The sequence below is a fragment of the Sceloporus occidentalis genome, unplaced genomic scaffold (genome assembly GCF_023333645.1).
Source record: "Sceloporus occidentalis isolate IW3139 unplaced genomic scaffold, rSceOcc1.0.p SCAF_262, whole genome shotgun sequence".
NCBI lineage: Eukaryota > Metazoa > Chordata > Lepidosauria > Squamata > Phrynosomatidae > Sceloporus > Sceloporus occidentalis.
The window spans coordinates 892,362-908,870 of NW_028317242.1; the positions used below are offsets into that span (position 1 = coordinate 892,362).

The window sequence follows — 16,509 nt, forward strand, 5'->3', positions numbered from 1 at the left end:
TCTTAAGCCACTTAATCGTTTCTTTGTCCCAAGGCACTGGTTCGATGCCAAGACTTGGCACAGAAGCCAGGTTATGAGTCAACAAAATTGGTACAGAAGGGACTTGTGACATACAAAGTCATACGGATATGCACAGGTGTTTTGAGTAATAAAACTCTGTACCCACCTTTTGTTCTGAAGAAAAGGGGGGGGGAAATAATTTCTTAGGAGCAGAGAGACACCCACTACGGATAGGAGCGTAGAGAAAGTTTAGCTATATGGCGGCATATCAGAGATGAGAGTTAGGATGAGCACAGAAGATAAAGGAGAGATTTTGAAGGTGATACATTGTTTCATAGGAAGCCAAGGAGGTAACAGAGCATTCTGAGAACAGATTGTAGAGGACATATATGTGAAGCAGGAAGACTAATGAGATTTAGTCTAGTTTTGGTTACAGCGTGGGAGAGAAATGAGCAGATTCTATAACGTTTCCCTCAGGAAAACAAAACTGGGAATTTTCCCCATTCATCAAGTAGAGTGTTTGTGAGGTCAGGCACTGATGTTGGACGAGATGCCCGGCTCGCGATCTCCGTTCCAGTTCATCCCAAAGGTGGGGTTGAGGTCAGGGCTCTGAGCGGCCGGTCAAGTTCTTCTGCACCAAACGCTTCCAACCATGCCTTTATGGAACTTGCTTCGTGCACCGCTATATGGACAAAAGTATTGGGACGCACCTTTTAATTATTGAAATCAGAATTTGGACCCCTTCCTTTCAGTGAAGGGAAACCTTAACGCTTCAGGATACCAAGACATTTTGGACAAAGCTCTGCTTCCAACTTTGTGGGAACAGCAGGGGGAACTTATCTATTCCAGCATGACTGCGCCCCAACGCACCAAGCAAGGTCCATAAAGACATGGTTGGTTCGATGAATAATCAGGACACACAAGATTTAACAGGGGAATAAACCCTGAGTTGATGAAAGGACAGACACAGAAGAACTCTTCTAAGGAAAATTTAGGCTACCGCTTAATGCCCCAAGGGAATGGAACAGGATGGAAATGGCCATCTGGCACACTGGGCAAACGCACAGCTGCAGATTGGGTGCCGCATAGGATGGATATACCCTGCCACCTCGTCAGCACAGCAATTAGTGTTCACTGTGGCCATCTATAGATTAATTTCAGGGGTACATACCAATGTAGAAGCTTAACCTATTCGTCTCCCAGGAGGCACTGTGGTCAATTTTGTTCTTTTTTGTTTGTTTTTAAATTTCTTCCTTCCGTCACATCGTCACCCGAGCCCCACTGCTCTGCGATAGCGCTCCCGCTAACCACTTGAGAAGGTTTTCCCATCATATTGACTGCAGTAACATGTTTATGAGGAAAGAGCACTCTAAAAATAACGAGGATCTTTGGGGATGACCTGGGGAATTATGAGAGGTCTGAGTTTAAACTATTTAACATCTGTTTAAAAACTTCCTAAAATTACATCTAAGCCTCCGACCCTCTGGTTCTAACATTTCTCCTCCTTTGAAATATGTATTTAAATCCCTTTATGTATTTAAATGTTTCTATCACTTCTCCTCTTCTCTTTCCTCCTGGCTATACATATTAACATGCTAGCCATTTGGATTTTAAAAAAAAAGGCATTTTAATTATATGTACCGTGATTATGACTGACCCCGTTTATTCATAAAAACCACACTGCACAGAATCCGGGTGTTTATCGTACCTTTATTATTACACCTCGATTAGAGCGATGGAATCTGGAAAGAGGCGGAAGGCTGAGAGCTCATGATAAGCAACAAGAAAAACCTATAATGTTGCTTTAGAACATTACTAGCAGTTTTGTTGCAAAATAAGAAGCACTCGGGTATAATTTTTTTTTTTTAAATTGTTTTCCCCAAGACGCAAAAAATACCCATTTAACCCCCACCCACCCAAAATGCTGGGCTCAGGCAGGCGGCTCCAAGTCCGGAGACACCGTCATTACGGTCCTAAATGTCATGCCAGGCGTAGGTCTGGTATATACACGAGATATTTACTGGAGAAGCAAAGCTCTATAACCCATTAGAGCAACCAATCCAGTGTTATATTTGATGTGTGCTGAGGCTCTTAAAAGAAAAAAGGAGAAAACGTAAGAGCCGACTGACCAGAGCCCACCCTGAGTTCTCACTCTTGAAATCCATCCTGAACTTGGAGAACCTGGAGATGACTCTTATGGTCAGAAGTGCCACCTAAATAGGTTCTGCAGCAGCTGCAAGCCAAGTTATAGCCCAGTATATACAATATATCCTGCCTCAATTCCCCTAAACATTGTAATAGATTGTAAGCTCCCAAGGGCAGGGCTCTCTTCTCTTTTAATACAATAATGTCTTATGTTATTTTTAGGTCAGCTACATTTAATTTCTCTAAAAGCACACGCAGACATTTCTGCTTTTATTTTTATTTTAGGTACGACTTTTACATAAATCGGAAATTGCCCAAACTATCCAATTTGAAATTTGTCTTTTTTGAAAATATATATATATATATATACACATATATATATATATATATATATATATATATATATATATATACACACATATATACACACACACACACACACGATCAGGGCTTCTGTCCTCGAGTTGTTAGAGTTCAGCAAAGGAAGCAGACTATATGAACAAGCCAAGCTTTGGAATGAAATGGATAATGATGATAGTGGGAGGGTTCACTTTAATTTGGCACTTAGGAAAAACAGAGTTTACTCAGCAACATCATTAACAATACAAATTTACAGATCGACGACAAAAAAAAAATAATATATATATAGTACTAAAAATACAAAGCAATACAAAAAAAAATACACCATCACACAAACTTGAATTTCATGTTTCCAGAGTAATGTGCCTTTTAAAAATACACCCTGTACAAATAATACAGAATCTGCTTGTGCTGTTCAGGCACTTTTTAAAGGCAAAAATACAGGTAAGAACGCATTTTCCTACCGGAGAACTCTTAACATATGGATGCTTATGAATGATTCATCGAAATTGGTGATTAATAGAGGACTGTTTGGGCTAAATAGGAACAGCTCAACCCCTGAACGGTCCGCCCAAAACATTTTCACCAGCACATTTACCGTTACTTAGCTCATTAAGTATCCGACAATGCGCAATCTTGGCGCTAAATAGTATACGCATCCCTATGTCAGGGCTTCTCAGCCAGAGGGTTCCTCAAGTCTTCAGTTGGTAGATCCTTCTTTATACAAACAAATGTGCCTTTAACCCCTTAAGGAAATGGGATGTCCCTAAACCCATTGAAAACAATGCATATTAAGGGGTTAAATAAATTTGTTTGGATTCAATCCAGTTATATGAGATAGGCAGAAACTGTATACAGCACAACGTATCATGACCCTGAGGGAGTTGTAAGATGAAATGCGTTGGGTTTTTTTTTGGGGGGGGGGCTGTGAGGACACCATAGCTTGCTCACGAGTTCTCGGGAAGCTGGAATCAAGGCATCAATAGACACGGACTACCGCAGACCTGCTTTATATGTGCATTTATCATCATTAAACAGCCTGGATCCACATTGTTTCTGAATCTGTTATTTAAAGTGGAATTCATCGTTTTAGTCAAGGAGTCCAATGCGTTGCTCAAGATGTAATTCTAGAGCCCTGTTTGTGTGTCTATTAAAGTTTTTTTATATATTATTTATTTATTATTGTTATAGCGTTTATCTTTTCAGATTTTATATTGCAATTGATATATTACTGCAATCTATTGCTATAAAATCACAGTTCATTCATAATTTCAATCAGATTTTAAATGCGCGTTATTGGGCGTTTCATGGGTTTGGGTGTCATTCTTGCGCAGGGTTATTTTTGTTTTGTATGCAGTAGTTTGTGCATTATTGTGCCTGTGCTGCAGGTGTCAACACTTTTCATTGGCCATTCCTTCATTTTTGTTTGTTATCTCAGTAGATCCCTCATTAATATCCCAGTGCACTTCATTATTTTGTAGCTCCTTCGTCTCTAGCCCTTGTGGTTTGGGTATCTTTTTTTTTTATTATACACATAAACCCAAAAAGAAACCAAGACTACAACGTGACAGATAAATACATATCTGCAAGCGTTTAAGTCTTGGCTTCGTGCGTAGGGATTTTGGACACTAGCTGCTAACCTCTCTCTTTATTATATATATATATATATATATATATATATATATATATATATATATATATATAAATGTGTTTTTTTAATGAAACATGAAACAAAATAAGAATATTTTAAGCTTTTTTTCCGCCCCTTTTTCATTTTGGATTTTGGATAAACGGCACTTTTTTGTGTTGTAGGCGCGTATTTCGCGCTCCTTGGTTCCAGCCACCCAACTACATTGGTGATCTCTTGGCACACATCATTCTCATCACTCTCTTTAATGTATGAAGACAGATCTGCACACTTTACGCATTGAAATTCATAAGCCTGATGTCCAATGTTAAAATGTAAAGGATTTACTTAAAAGCTTCTTTTTCTTTTAAGATCATTTACATTTCTTCAAAGGTCTAAGGTGCTTTGTTGAAGTCTGATACGCTTCCCGCTTTGTACCGTATCTCTTCCGTTTCCCTTTTCAAAAGAGTTCCAGGGAATCGAAGGAAGACGTTTTTTGTTCTATGCCATCACCCCTAGCCTGTTTCTCTTCATTCGCAAGAAGCGCTTACAATAATTACTATGTATTATGGGTCTTATTTACTTATCTTGCTAAATGTACATAACATAGGAGAACAGGAATTCAGAAACCTTCACGGTTCCTTACCATAGAAGACTTGGATAAAAGGTAAAATGTATTTGGGTGAAAAGAGCGTTGTTATAAGTTGAATAATAATAGTAATCCTGGAAAATACAGTCACTGTGCCGACTAACAATCTAAACTCAGAAGCAAAACAAAAACAAATCAATATAATGGAAGAAATATATATTTTTAAGTGGACCAATCACATTAACAAAACCCTATATTTCAACGTTTATTATACGTAGCAAACCTACATAGTAAAACAATAGAATGTTAATGGATTTAAAACCTATTTGTTCCTCTTCCTCTATTTAAGCACTTTTTTTACTTTCCCTTTAACTATTTTTCTCGTAATTCAAATGGTTTTCCTCCATTTCTGAAGGAAGCGAACGAGGACAACAGGGTCCATTCCCTAAAGGAAGGGATGGCAGGAGAATTGTTGTTTCAACTCCCTAACTACACAATACATTATGAAGGGCCAAACCCAGTGAGCTCCGCATGCAAGAAGGCCAAGTCGGTCATGCGCAATGCATAGTTCCATTAGAAAAACATTAAGAAATATGATGGATTTATATGAGCTTCATACAGATCAATCCAAGTTATACTCAAAGCCGAGGCTTACTGGGGTTGGTCTTTTGTTCATGTAAAGGTCAAGAACGACAGCTCTTCTGCCAAAAAACCCACTAGTGAATAAACCCCACGGACTAAAAAAGTGAAATAGGAAAGCTGAACTCCGGCGAATTATCTTAAACAATTAAACAAAAAAACAAAAACAATATATAGAATGTTTAGATATTTACACTTTTAACCCAGAATGAAAAGAAAATTGGTCAATAAAAAAAAAAAAATTAACAAAAAAATTATTTTTTATGATCTCTTTACAAAGGGGATAGTAAGGCTTTAAGTTGAATTTATTTTCTGGAGTTTTTTTTTGGCTACTAATTACTAACAAAGTCATCCATTGACAGAGACAAAGCTTTAAGTTTATCAGATAAAAATATTACACAGGCACAGCTTGATTTTGTAGAACCGACTATCAATACCAGTAACGGCATCATTATTACAGCAGGCGTCTCGTTTATTAAATTTCCCCCAACACATGGGACAATAATAGAGTTTTATCTTAAGAAATATCTAAAAATCGGGCTACGACTTTCAGAAGCATATTTTTTGTCTTATTACATATAAAACAATAATTATGTTAGTATCCAAAAACAAAACTATGATGATGACAGTTTAAGGCAAAGTTTGAGATTGAAGAATAAAATACAAAATATTAAAACAAAAAATGAACTTTTGGCATGCCGTATACTTCACCATTTGGACCAAGTAAGGAAATTGCTTTGATACATTTTACTTCCTACCAGTAAAACGTTCCATTAAAAATAATAAATTACATATTTGGTAGAAATAAAAAAAAAGATAGGACAGTTTTCTTAAGGGATTTCCCTAGATTTAAGTGCTTTACGTTCTCTAATTGCCTTGACAGAAAAAACAAAAACGTAAACAATGCCTTGCAAGAGTAAAAAGTCAAAATCTTGTTCTTGCGTCACAGGCTTTGCTTTCATTATATAGTCATGAAATCTTCTACTGTAGAAGACGTTGCAATCACACCGAAAAATAAACGAACATGAACAGTCCGACGGAGCATACGCAAAACAATCCAGTGTTGAGAATCAATTTCATGACGGGCGTCTCTTCCAACATTTTTAAACAGAGCGCTTCGGCTTCCTCCTCTGCTTTGATGGATTTTTTGGCGTCGACAGCCTCGCCTTTGTACACGCAGAACCAACGGAAAATCTTGGAACACTTGCTATTGTTCACCTCATCCTCTTCAGTAGGGGTTTGGCCCATCAGAGCCGCTTGTCCGTTAGAATAACAATCCACCGGTGTCTCCGCTTCAGAGACACTTAGGGAGCTCAATGGGTTATTGTCGTCTTTGTAAGTCACCAGTAGAGTTACGTCCTCGTTTTGGACATTTTTAAGGTGCTCATCCGACTTCCCGTTTGGTACCTGTTTAATGTTATCATCAGTGCAATGGATAATGGTTTTCTCCTGTTCTATATAGGAATCTTCCTTGGGGCTCTTTTCTTTGAAAGCTTTGTTTTTAAGGGCCCAAAACGTGGTGGTCCTGATCTGCTCTTTGGTTGGAGGCGATGTTAGGAGACTGACGACGACGGCGATGACGGTAGTTATCCAGAACAAGCCAGTGGCTATGTACATATAATGGACATTTTTAATGAAGCTTGGTCTGTTATCAGGCTGGTCGCACTCCGGGACACGATAAACGAAAGCCAGAATTAGACGGGTGCCTCCCAAAACAAAACCCACCATGCCTCCATAAAATGCACCTTGCTCATTGCATCGTTTCCAAAATACGCCCAGGAGAAATAACGCAGCGACCGGAGGAGTCAGGTAGTCCGCGACCTCTTGGATATACAAGTACATTTGACCTCCTTGCATTTCAATAATGATCGGCACCCAAGCAATGCTGATGACAACCATAAAAGCCACAAAGACCCTTCCAACCATCACAAGTTCGCGAGATGTTGCAGTCTTTCGCATAAATTTGTATATGTCAAGGGTAAAGATGGTGCTTGCACTATTAAATATCGAGTCCAAATCGCTCATCAGAGCTGCGATCATGACGGCCATCATGAGTCCTCTCAAACCTACGGGTAGAACTTTCATAACCAAGCGGGGATAAGCAATGTTAGAACATCCAGCTCTGCTTCCACAGACCTCCATACAGTGCTCGGGGTTTATGCAAGCGATGTCATCAGCAAACAGTATTCTTGAAATCATGCCCGGAATGACTATAATGAACATTGGCAAAATCTTTAGAAACCCCGCCATGAGAGTTGCTCCCTTAGCGTGCGCGATGTTCTTTGCAGCCAAAACCCTCTGTACTATTACTTGGTCGGCGCACCAATACCAAACAGAGGCAGGAGTCTGACCGAGCATAAATCCAGGCCAAGGAATGTCCTCGTCGGAGGCCTCTCGTAACATCCTGAGGGCATCTGGCTTTGGTGTGACGTGGCAAACGTATGAGCTGGTAAAATTATGGGTGAGCAGAATGGATGTGACATTTGGTGTCGCCAACATGTATCTTCTTTTAACCTCTTCAAATCCACCGACTTTGACGAAGCTGACAATGCTCAGAGTGAGGGCTCCGGCGATCATGAGGAAAGCTTGGAGAGTGTCCGTGTATATTACAGCCACAAGTCCACCCGTGACAGTAAGGACCGCCGTCATTCCGATAAGCAAGATGACAGACAGGTAAAGGTTCCATCCGAGGGATTCTTGGATAAACAATGCCCCTGAATACAAGTCAACAGAGAGTTTGGTAAAGATGTACAAAATCAAAGATAATATGGCGAAGTACACTTGGATCCTGTGTCCTCCATATCGTCTGGATAAATATTCAGGCATAGTGTATACTCCAGAGCGTATATAAACTGGAATGAAGACCCATCCGAGGAGTTGCAAAAGCAACAATGCATTCAGTTCCCATGCGCCCACTGCAAATCCGCTTGCTGCTCCTGACCCCGAGAGTCCAATAAAGTGCTCGCTACCAATATTGCTCACAAACAGCGAGGCGCCAACAGCTGCCCAGGTCATAGACCGACCGGCTAGGAAATATCCACTTACAGTACTTCGGTTGGACTTCCACATGGCAAAAAATCCCAAGCATAACACCAGCACAAAATACAACGCCACTATGGCAATGTCCGCCGCTTCCAATAAAGCTCTCATGGTTACCGGATGCCGTACTTGGCCACGTTTAAAAAAAAAAATCCTTCTAAAAACCACCAGTCTCACTTTAATACAGCGTAAAGACGTTTTAAAGGGCTTTGTCCTTTGGTTTGCTCTCTTGATGTCAGTCCCGGCTATATCCCAGTGCTTAGCATGCACTTTATAAATGCAATATATATAGTTATATATATATTTTTTTTTTTATTATTTTTTTTTTAAATCGACAATGTCCAAGGCCAACGGCTTTTAACCATGTAGTGAGGCCTATGGTTAGGAGCCCTGCAAGGTAGCAAAAACAAAAGACAAAGATACAATTAGATCAGGAAGCCACCAGAAATAGTCAACATCGTCGGAATACATACAAGGCTGGACACAGCTAACATTAGCACCTGGTAACATGGGAGAAGCTACGCGTGGAACATTGTAATCACACGCCGTCTTTGGTCATGACATATTACAGGATAATGTTACACAGAACATAAAATTATATATATATATATATATATATATATATATATATATTATATATATATATATACATACATACACAGCAATATAATCAACATACTTTTTACACAATGGAACTTTTTTTTAAAAATGCGAGAAAAAAAATAAAAATTATTATTTTTTTTAAATGCATGAGAATTTATTGCAAATCTTAAAGGGAGACAGAATAAGAATTTGCGTTTCTGGATGCAGCGGTGCGGCACATTGTGAAAACTCACATCCAATAAAGAAGAATCAATGATTTAAAGCAGGGCTGGACAAACAGCCAGGTAGATGAATGATGGAGACGGATACATTTGTCCAGCCCTGCTCGAAAGTAAAGATTCAAGAATGAAGATAAAATAAAACAAGAAAAAAAAAAAAAAAAGTTATATAAAAATAATAATGAGCAATAGCTCAGAAACCAGTTGATTGGACTACTAATCCCATTATCTGTACACATTGTGGATAATGGGAATAGTAGCCCTTGAAGCAGCTAGTGTATGGAAGGTAGTAAATGCTACTCCATCCGGCACACAGAAGGAAGGTTTAGTTATGTAAACGATAGATTCAGAGATCCGAACGTAGAATGTGATCTATACGTGTCTCTAACGCAGCCCATCACATTTAATAATACATCCTATGGGAAAACTATCTATAAGTGATCAGCAAGTTTCAACAAAGGCCATCAACCTGTCGCTATAAGAAGAAGAAGAAGCATGCGTGTCCAAACGATGCCAACCCCTAATTTTCATTTCAATAATATTTTTGAGATGCTCGCTGTATATATGTGCGCCGTATTCAATATGTACAGAAAATATATATAATATGTTTTTATATTTTACCAGTATTATGCAGGGTAAGAAAACAGTCCATATAAAAGGTGTAACACAAATAATATCTCTCTTTAGGTTTAAAAACAAAGCCAAAACTTTTAGGAATGTTTTCGGTTTCTATGGCAACACCAGTGCTTGTCTTGTGTGTAAAGTGATTATTAAGCGTTCCCAATAAAAATGATGAAATAAGGCAAACATTTTACATGGTTGAAGTACGTCAGCAAGGGGTTTTATTCCCACTTAACAGTACGAGGAAGGATCCGGTAGAGGTCCTCTTATTCACCTGCCCCCGACCCCGCTCACAGGTGTAAGTGCTGCTGTGTCCGGTCCCCATCGGCCTCACTTCAACACCCGAAACCTCCTGGATCGCGGGAGCGGGGTCTTGACACGCCCCACTCCCCGCCCATTTACCCTTTAAATAGGGGTGTTTCCCCACGATGTCAGCGGTCCCGCAAAGGTTAGGCTCCGGGTAGCCGGCGCCCACAAGTTCCCAAGTATGCACCAACATGAGCTGGTAAGACACAACGTAGAAGGAAAGTAGGTCTACGTCACTTTCCAGTGTCATTTATACCTCCAGATCGTAAGCTTGCGAGCCGAGCCCTCGTTCTCTAAGGTATCGGTTCGTCTTAGTCTGTCGGTTCTAGTTTTATCAGATCCTTTAAACGTAGGGACTGTTAGAATCCCCGTATAAATAAAATAAACAATAATAAAATAAAAAAAATTAAAAAAAATCTTGCGTATAATCCCTGCACGCCCAATGTTCCATTTGTATAGAATTAGATCTTTCGGGAAAGACTGCTACCCTGATCACGCCATCCCCCATAATGCACCACACAACTCGCTCGCCCCACGCAGCCATAAAGTATCCTATGCTGTTTATTCCTTCAAAACGGCTCCCAAATCACCGCTCTACTCGTCCGCACTGCAAGTATTTTCAGTTTAAAGGGGCATTAATAAGACCGACTACAATATATTTATTAAATATAAACGCACCGTATAGATATATTATTTTTTTTTTAATAATCCTGGAGACAACATTTTTAAACTACCCTGTGAACATCCGGGCACTTTGGGCACTTTCCAGAACCTCCTCTCCATTTCCTGTTTTCTGCACCAATTCTACAACCTCATGAATATTTAAACAGCCCTTAATCGAGTAAATAAGCGTGGCTGAGACCCGTCTGTACATTACGTTTGTCTCAATCCGGCTGAGAGTGATTAGTAGGGCATCAGTGGGTCATTTTCATAAATTGGGCCCACATAAAGGATAGGAAACTTCAGGGGTGGAATTTATATACATTATACATACATACACACCTTCAGCTTGTTGTTGTTTTTTTTTTTAAACCCTCATAATCTGTATTTACCGAGTAAGCCCTCTTTTCGACTCTTTATTAAGAAAATAGTGAGGATTAGGAGCTACTCCTGCAGGGGGAACTTATTGCAAAAACGAGTGCCAACATCATATTGGATTTCACCTGCCAGCCCGGCTTTATATACGGTTTTTATTTGTTTTTTTCCGCCAAAGTCAGACGCGCGGCCGGCAGCTTCATATTCTACCTCGATTTAATGACATTTAATGTTTGTACCAACCACACCAGATGCAGACATCAGCATCACAATCACTCCGGTCGAGCCTGTAATATGATCCTAAGTGTGTAGTCAAGAAGGATAAGTCATTTGGAACGGGCAGCATATTTTAAAGCCCCAGTCCGCAGCACTATGTTTCCAGATGGCCCAAATTACTTTACTGAGAGGGTGGTAGATAAGTGGAACAGCTGCCCAGCAGAAGCGGTCGAGGTTAAAATGGCGAGGAAACGTAAACATGCACGGGATCGGCTGCTGAATCTAAGATGAGACCAACGACTGGTTAATAATCGTAAAACACACTTATGGTGAAAGCCTCGACTTCCCTATGCAAGTAAAATGATGTTGTGATGCTATTCCCCAGAAAGGGGCCTACTAGGCCCCAGAGCCTAGACATGAGTAACCCCAAGGGCCCAGTTCCTGGGACCCATGTGCAGGTACTGGTTGCACCGGCTCTGCCGGTGTTCTTTATATTACTGCAGATGTCAAGCGAACAGCGTTTACCAAAAACATAATCGGGTAGCCTTGGAGACGTTATTAAGAGCTTCTGAAGTTTAGAATAACCCGACGCAGGTCCAGTATACATTACTGCAGTGCTGATGACAATACCACGGTGACTGGCAAAGCATGATAGGGGTGGGAGTTAAAAACAGCTGTCACAGTGGAACTGTTGCTTTAACAGCCGAGCTGGTCACAACGCCCTTTCCCGTTCGGGAGCTACACCAGCGCAACGTCACTTCCATCCCAACAACCGCGGACAGCACGACGCAGTCCTAACAAAACCCAATAGGAACGCAGCGTCGCAAGAACAAAGATGGTTTTAGGACACCCTTATAGTCATCGAGGCGGGAATTAAACGACTCTTGTTGGAGCTTAATTTAGGGGAGAAGCAAACATTTCTATCCTTTTAAAAAAAAATCAATACTGCCAGCCATGTGACGTAAAACACACAACGGACTATAAACCGCACCGACAGCCCGAGGACACTAGGGGGAGCACAACATGCCTTGGTTATAATATATACCCACCTGCGGAACATACATACATACATATATATATATATATATATATATATATATATATACATATATATATATGTAGCGGTTATAATAAAATCTTACATTGTGCAGATTTTAACCATTTCATGGTAAGTCTTGTGGAAATCTTCGTGGCATTCTGTCCATCACAGAAGCTGTCCATGCGCGCCCGGTTATCTGTATTATATCCCTCCCTTATCAATAATAGGTTGTGCAATATACTGAGGTCATGTATTAAAAGAAGAAATAAAATATTGCTGCAAAGTTTTTAAAGTGGTACTATCACCATAGCAACCAACACGTTTCGTGCTTTGACAGTCGATTGCTATGGCAATAAGCCAAAATTTGCACTGGAATCACTTTTGATACACAGTTAGCGTCACGTCGGAGGAGGAGGTCACAGTTCGGTGTATTAATAAACCTCTATTTGTTTCCTACAACATTAAACATTTTAAAAAATATTTATTTTTGGAATAAAAAAAAAAAAATTTTAAGATACAATGTATGTTACATAATGCTTTTGTGGTTAAAATGTTGCATTTATTAACTGTTTGTGTAACTCAGACGGTCCAGAGGAGATAAATATAATTTGATAAAATTATTATTGTGGGGCGATATAAGGAAGGGCAGAAAGATGAATGTTATGTCAAGTTGTAGGGGCGCCGGGACCACCTTCTGCATGAGTACGGAGGGGTCTTTTTAGGGTGAAATACGAATGGATCCAGCTTTTTATTCTATACGTACCACAGCGGGCGAGCAAATTGCCCGCTGGTACTCGCGTAGTTAAACGGGAAGCCTGCCTTTCGTATAGGATAATAGAAATTTGGCGTCTACGCACTTCATTCATTCGCTTCCACCGCACTCGCCAGCCCAAAAACACAGACATTACAGAAGGCAAAAGCAAATCTAACGAGATCATCGCACGCACCAGAACCACACAAAAACGCTGAATTTATTCAAAGGGGAAAAGAATGCAAAACAGACGACAAACCTGCGACTGTCACACAAATGTAAATAACATTTAAGAGGAAGCGTTTGGTGGAAGCCGCGCGTTCATACACAACGTTTAACGTATGAAAATGGGGACACACAACACACAGAGACAAACATACACACACACAGAGACAAACATACACTACACAGACACACACATAGAGACAAACATACACTACACACACAGAGACAAACATACACGACACACACAAACACACACAGAGAGACAAACATACACGACACACACACACACACACACAACCAGGGTATGGGGAGCAGCGGCAGGTTCGAAATGTGGAACAACCAGATGGAACGCACCAATAGTTTCCATGGTGACTGCTCCACTTTGCACACAACTGCCCTTAATACATATGACCTTTTATCTCCAGGGGAGGAAAAAATAATCAATGTGTTGAGAGAGGGGTGATAAGACACCTACAGGGGGCATTGTGGCTACCAGTGTGGGGCAGAATTAACCTGCGCAATGCATTGGCCATATGATTGCCCATGTGTTTAACCGTGAATGGGCACCGAGCAGCCGCCACTTACCTCTAAAGCCCACCGAGCACTGGCGCTGAGCCCCTTTAACCCATGAAGGGCAGCTATGATCAGCGGGCAGCACGTTTTCTGTAAAGGAAGGGAGGGATTGTGTGGGATGTCACTTACCCTCTGCATGGCCTTAAGAATCAGAGACAGCTCGTATCTGGGCATTTCCTCGGCGGCTGCGACTGATGGGAGTGGAATCTAAGCAGCGGCAGCAGGCGGAAGACTCGGTCCGGACTGGGATCTGCGTTCAAGGTGCTGGCTCTGCCCAGACTCAAGTGAATAAATCCGGAGTGTGGGCTTAAAGGACAGACGGCGAGCTGACAGGGACACGCCTTCCTCCGCCTCTTCCTCTCTAAGCCCGGCCTCCCTCCAGATCTGGGGCACGCCCACCCACACCATGTAAGGACATAAGAAAAAAAAAAGAATGCGTTCCCGTGTTATCAAAATATACCTCCTATTATACCCAGAATATACCCCGAATATATCCCTTTATATATCTCCGGATATACCCCTAATATACCCTCTATTATACCCCGAATATATCTCTTAATATGTCCCCGGATATACCTCTAATATACCCCTTAATAAATCCCCGGATTTATCCCTTGATATGTCCTCGGATATACCACTGAATATACCCCTTAATATATCCCTGAATATACCCCCCCAATATACCCTAGGATATACCCCTGAATATACTCCTAAATTTACCCCCTGATATTACCCCTTAATATCCCCCAGGATATACTCCGTAAATACCCCCCCCAATATACCCCTGAATATACTCCCCTAATATACCGCTGAATATACCCCTGAATATACTCCTTAATGTAACCCAAATATACCCCCTAATAAACCCCTGGCGATACCTCTGAATATACCCTTGAATATGCCCCTCTTGTCGTTGCAGCTGGCGGGGTGCTGTATCTGCCGGTTTCATTATTGCTGTAGCCCTGCGAGAAGCAGAATAAATGGCGACTCCTTTCCTTTCAATGGGATTCTATTTAGCTGTTTTGCATGTATTTTCTTCTGTAAGAAAGTTTTACTTTACTCAGAGGGTGGTAGATAAATGGAAAAGCCACCCAGCAGAAGTGGTAGAGGCCAATACACTGAGGGGATTCCAACATGCACGGGGTAGGCATACGGCTCCTGAATCTTAAGATGCGACCCACGACTGTTAAAGGTCTGAGCCGGCAGCGACTGGGCGTCCAGACGGGCTGAAGGGGTCTGATCTTTCGGCAAATTCTGTTTCTATTTACAATATTTTGTGTTTCAATTATGAAGACATCTGGAAAAAGGAAAAATGTTTCGTTTAAACTGGGATAAAAAGTGTAGTTTTGGGTTTGTTTTTATTTATGCATGCCCTGTAGCCAGCACACGGACACAGTCACTGAAATCACCATATTATATTAACTTTTACACGATGCGGCCGGTAGCCGTACGAATTCCACAGCCGCATGGATACATCATGGATAATGGAAAACCCTACCCTGGGGTAAGATCCTGGGGTAAATAATAACTTGCAATGTATAGATCTCAAGCACAACGTATACACGCGATATGACCTCAATTCACCATTGGGCAGAGAAGGTCCCTTTAAGGTGAAGCCGTGGGGTTGTTTAAGGTTAATGTGTCACTCTCACGATAGAGAACTTCTGAAACTCAGGCAGGTTAATAAAAGCTGTTTGCCGATAATGATGGCGGATGTCAGACTGACCTTAGAAAAAGTAATCGAGAGGTCATAGAGGTCATGCCCGGTGCGGGAATTAACACCATCCAACCCAAACCGCTCCAGAAAAGTATTAGCAGAGTTATACGATCTGCCCCGGGCAGCATATACTCCAGGTACGCCCCTGACTGATATATCTGACTCACAAGCTGATACGAGCAGCAAATATCCCCGCTATTAGAACAGTCATAGAACTGTGATCAGTATTTTAGCATATTTCTGCTTGTACGTACCGCTGTAACCGTATGATCACTTCCCACATGTTAAAAAATGTAACTCCTACTCGCAAACGTGACTTTTATGAAGCACCCAAACATCATGCTTTTCCGAGATGCTAAGAGACAAAAATATCTTCCCTAAAAAAAATATCTTTCCAGAAAATCAAACCTGAAAATCAAAAATCCAATTTTACACCAATCAGCAGTAAACTTTACAAACAAGCAGACTGGTGACATTACAGGGGGCAAACCAAATTCTGCACTCCTTTTTTCCACCTCTGCACTTCTGCCCTTCTTATCCTAAATGCTCCATCGCACTGCTTTTCTCTCTCCACCGTCTAGTATTCTTTCACCTCCTTTTTCCTCCTCTTATTTCCCCATACCTCCAATTTTCCTCTATTCTGTCTGCTGGCTGCCTTCTTTCCTCCATTCTAGATTTTTACTCCTGCCTATCATTCTCCTCCCTTTGACCTTCATTCTTCCTCTTTCATGTCTATCTCACTTTTATCTTTTTTTATTTTGCTTGTTACTTTTCTTCCCCCATTTCTTTTCCTACCTCTATTGTTC

At 40.8% G+C, this 16,509-nt stretch overlaps 1 protein-coding gene across 1 annotated transcript; it reads right to left on the minus strand.

Annotated features, from left to right (window-relative positions):
* Positions 1–6,362: 6,362 nt before the first annotated feature.
* On the minus strand, positions 6,363–8,510 carry LOC149275857 (sodium/myo-inositol cotransporter-like). The gene has a single exon (XM_089504225.1). The coding sequence runs from the start codon at positions 8,508–8,510 to the stop codon at positions 6,363–6,365; it is 2,148 nt and encodes a 715-aa protein (XP_089360351.1).
* Between the last annotated feature and the right edge of the window lie 7,999 nt (positions 8,511–16,509).

Coding starts and splice junctions, on each gene's coding strand:
- LOC149275857 (XM_089504225.1), bottom strand. CDS start 8,510: ATGAGAGCTTTATTGGAAGCGGCGGACATTGCCATAGTGGCGTTGTAT.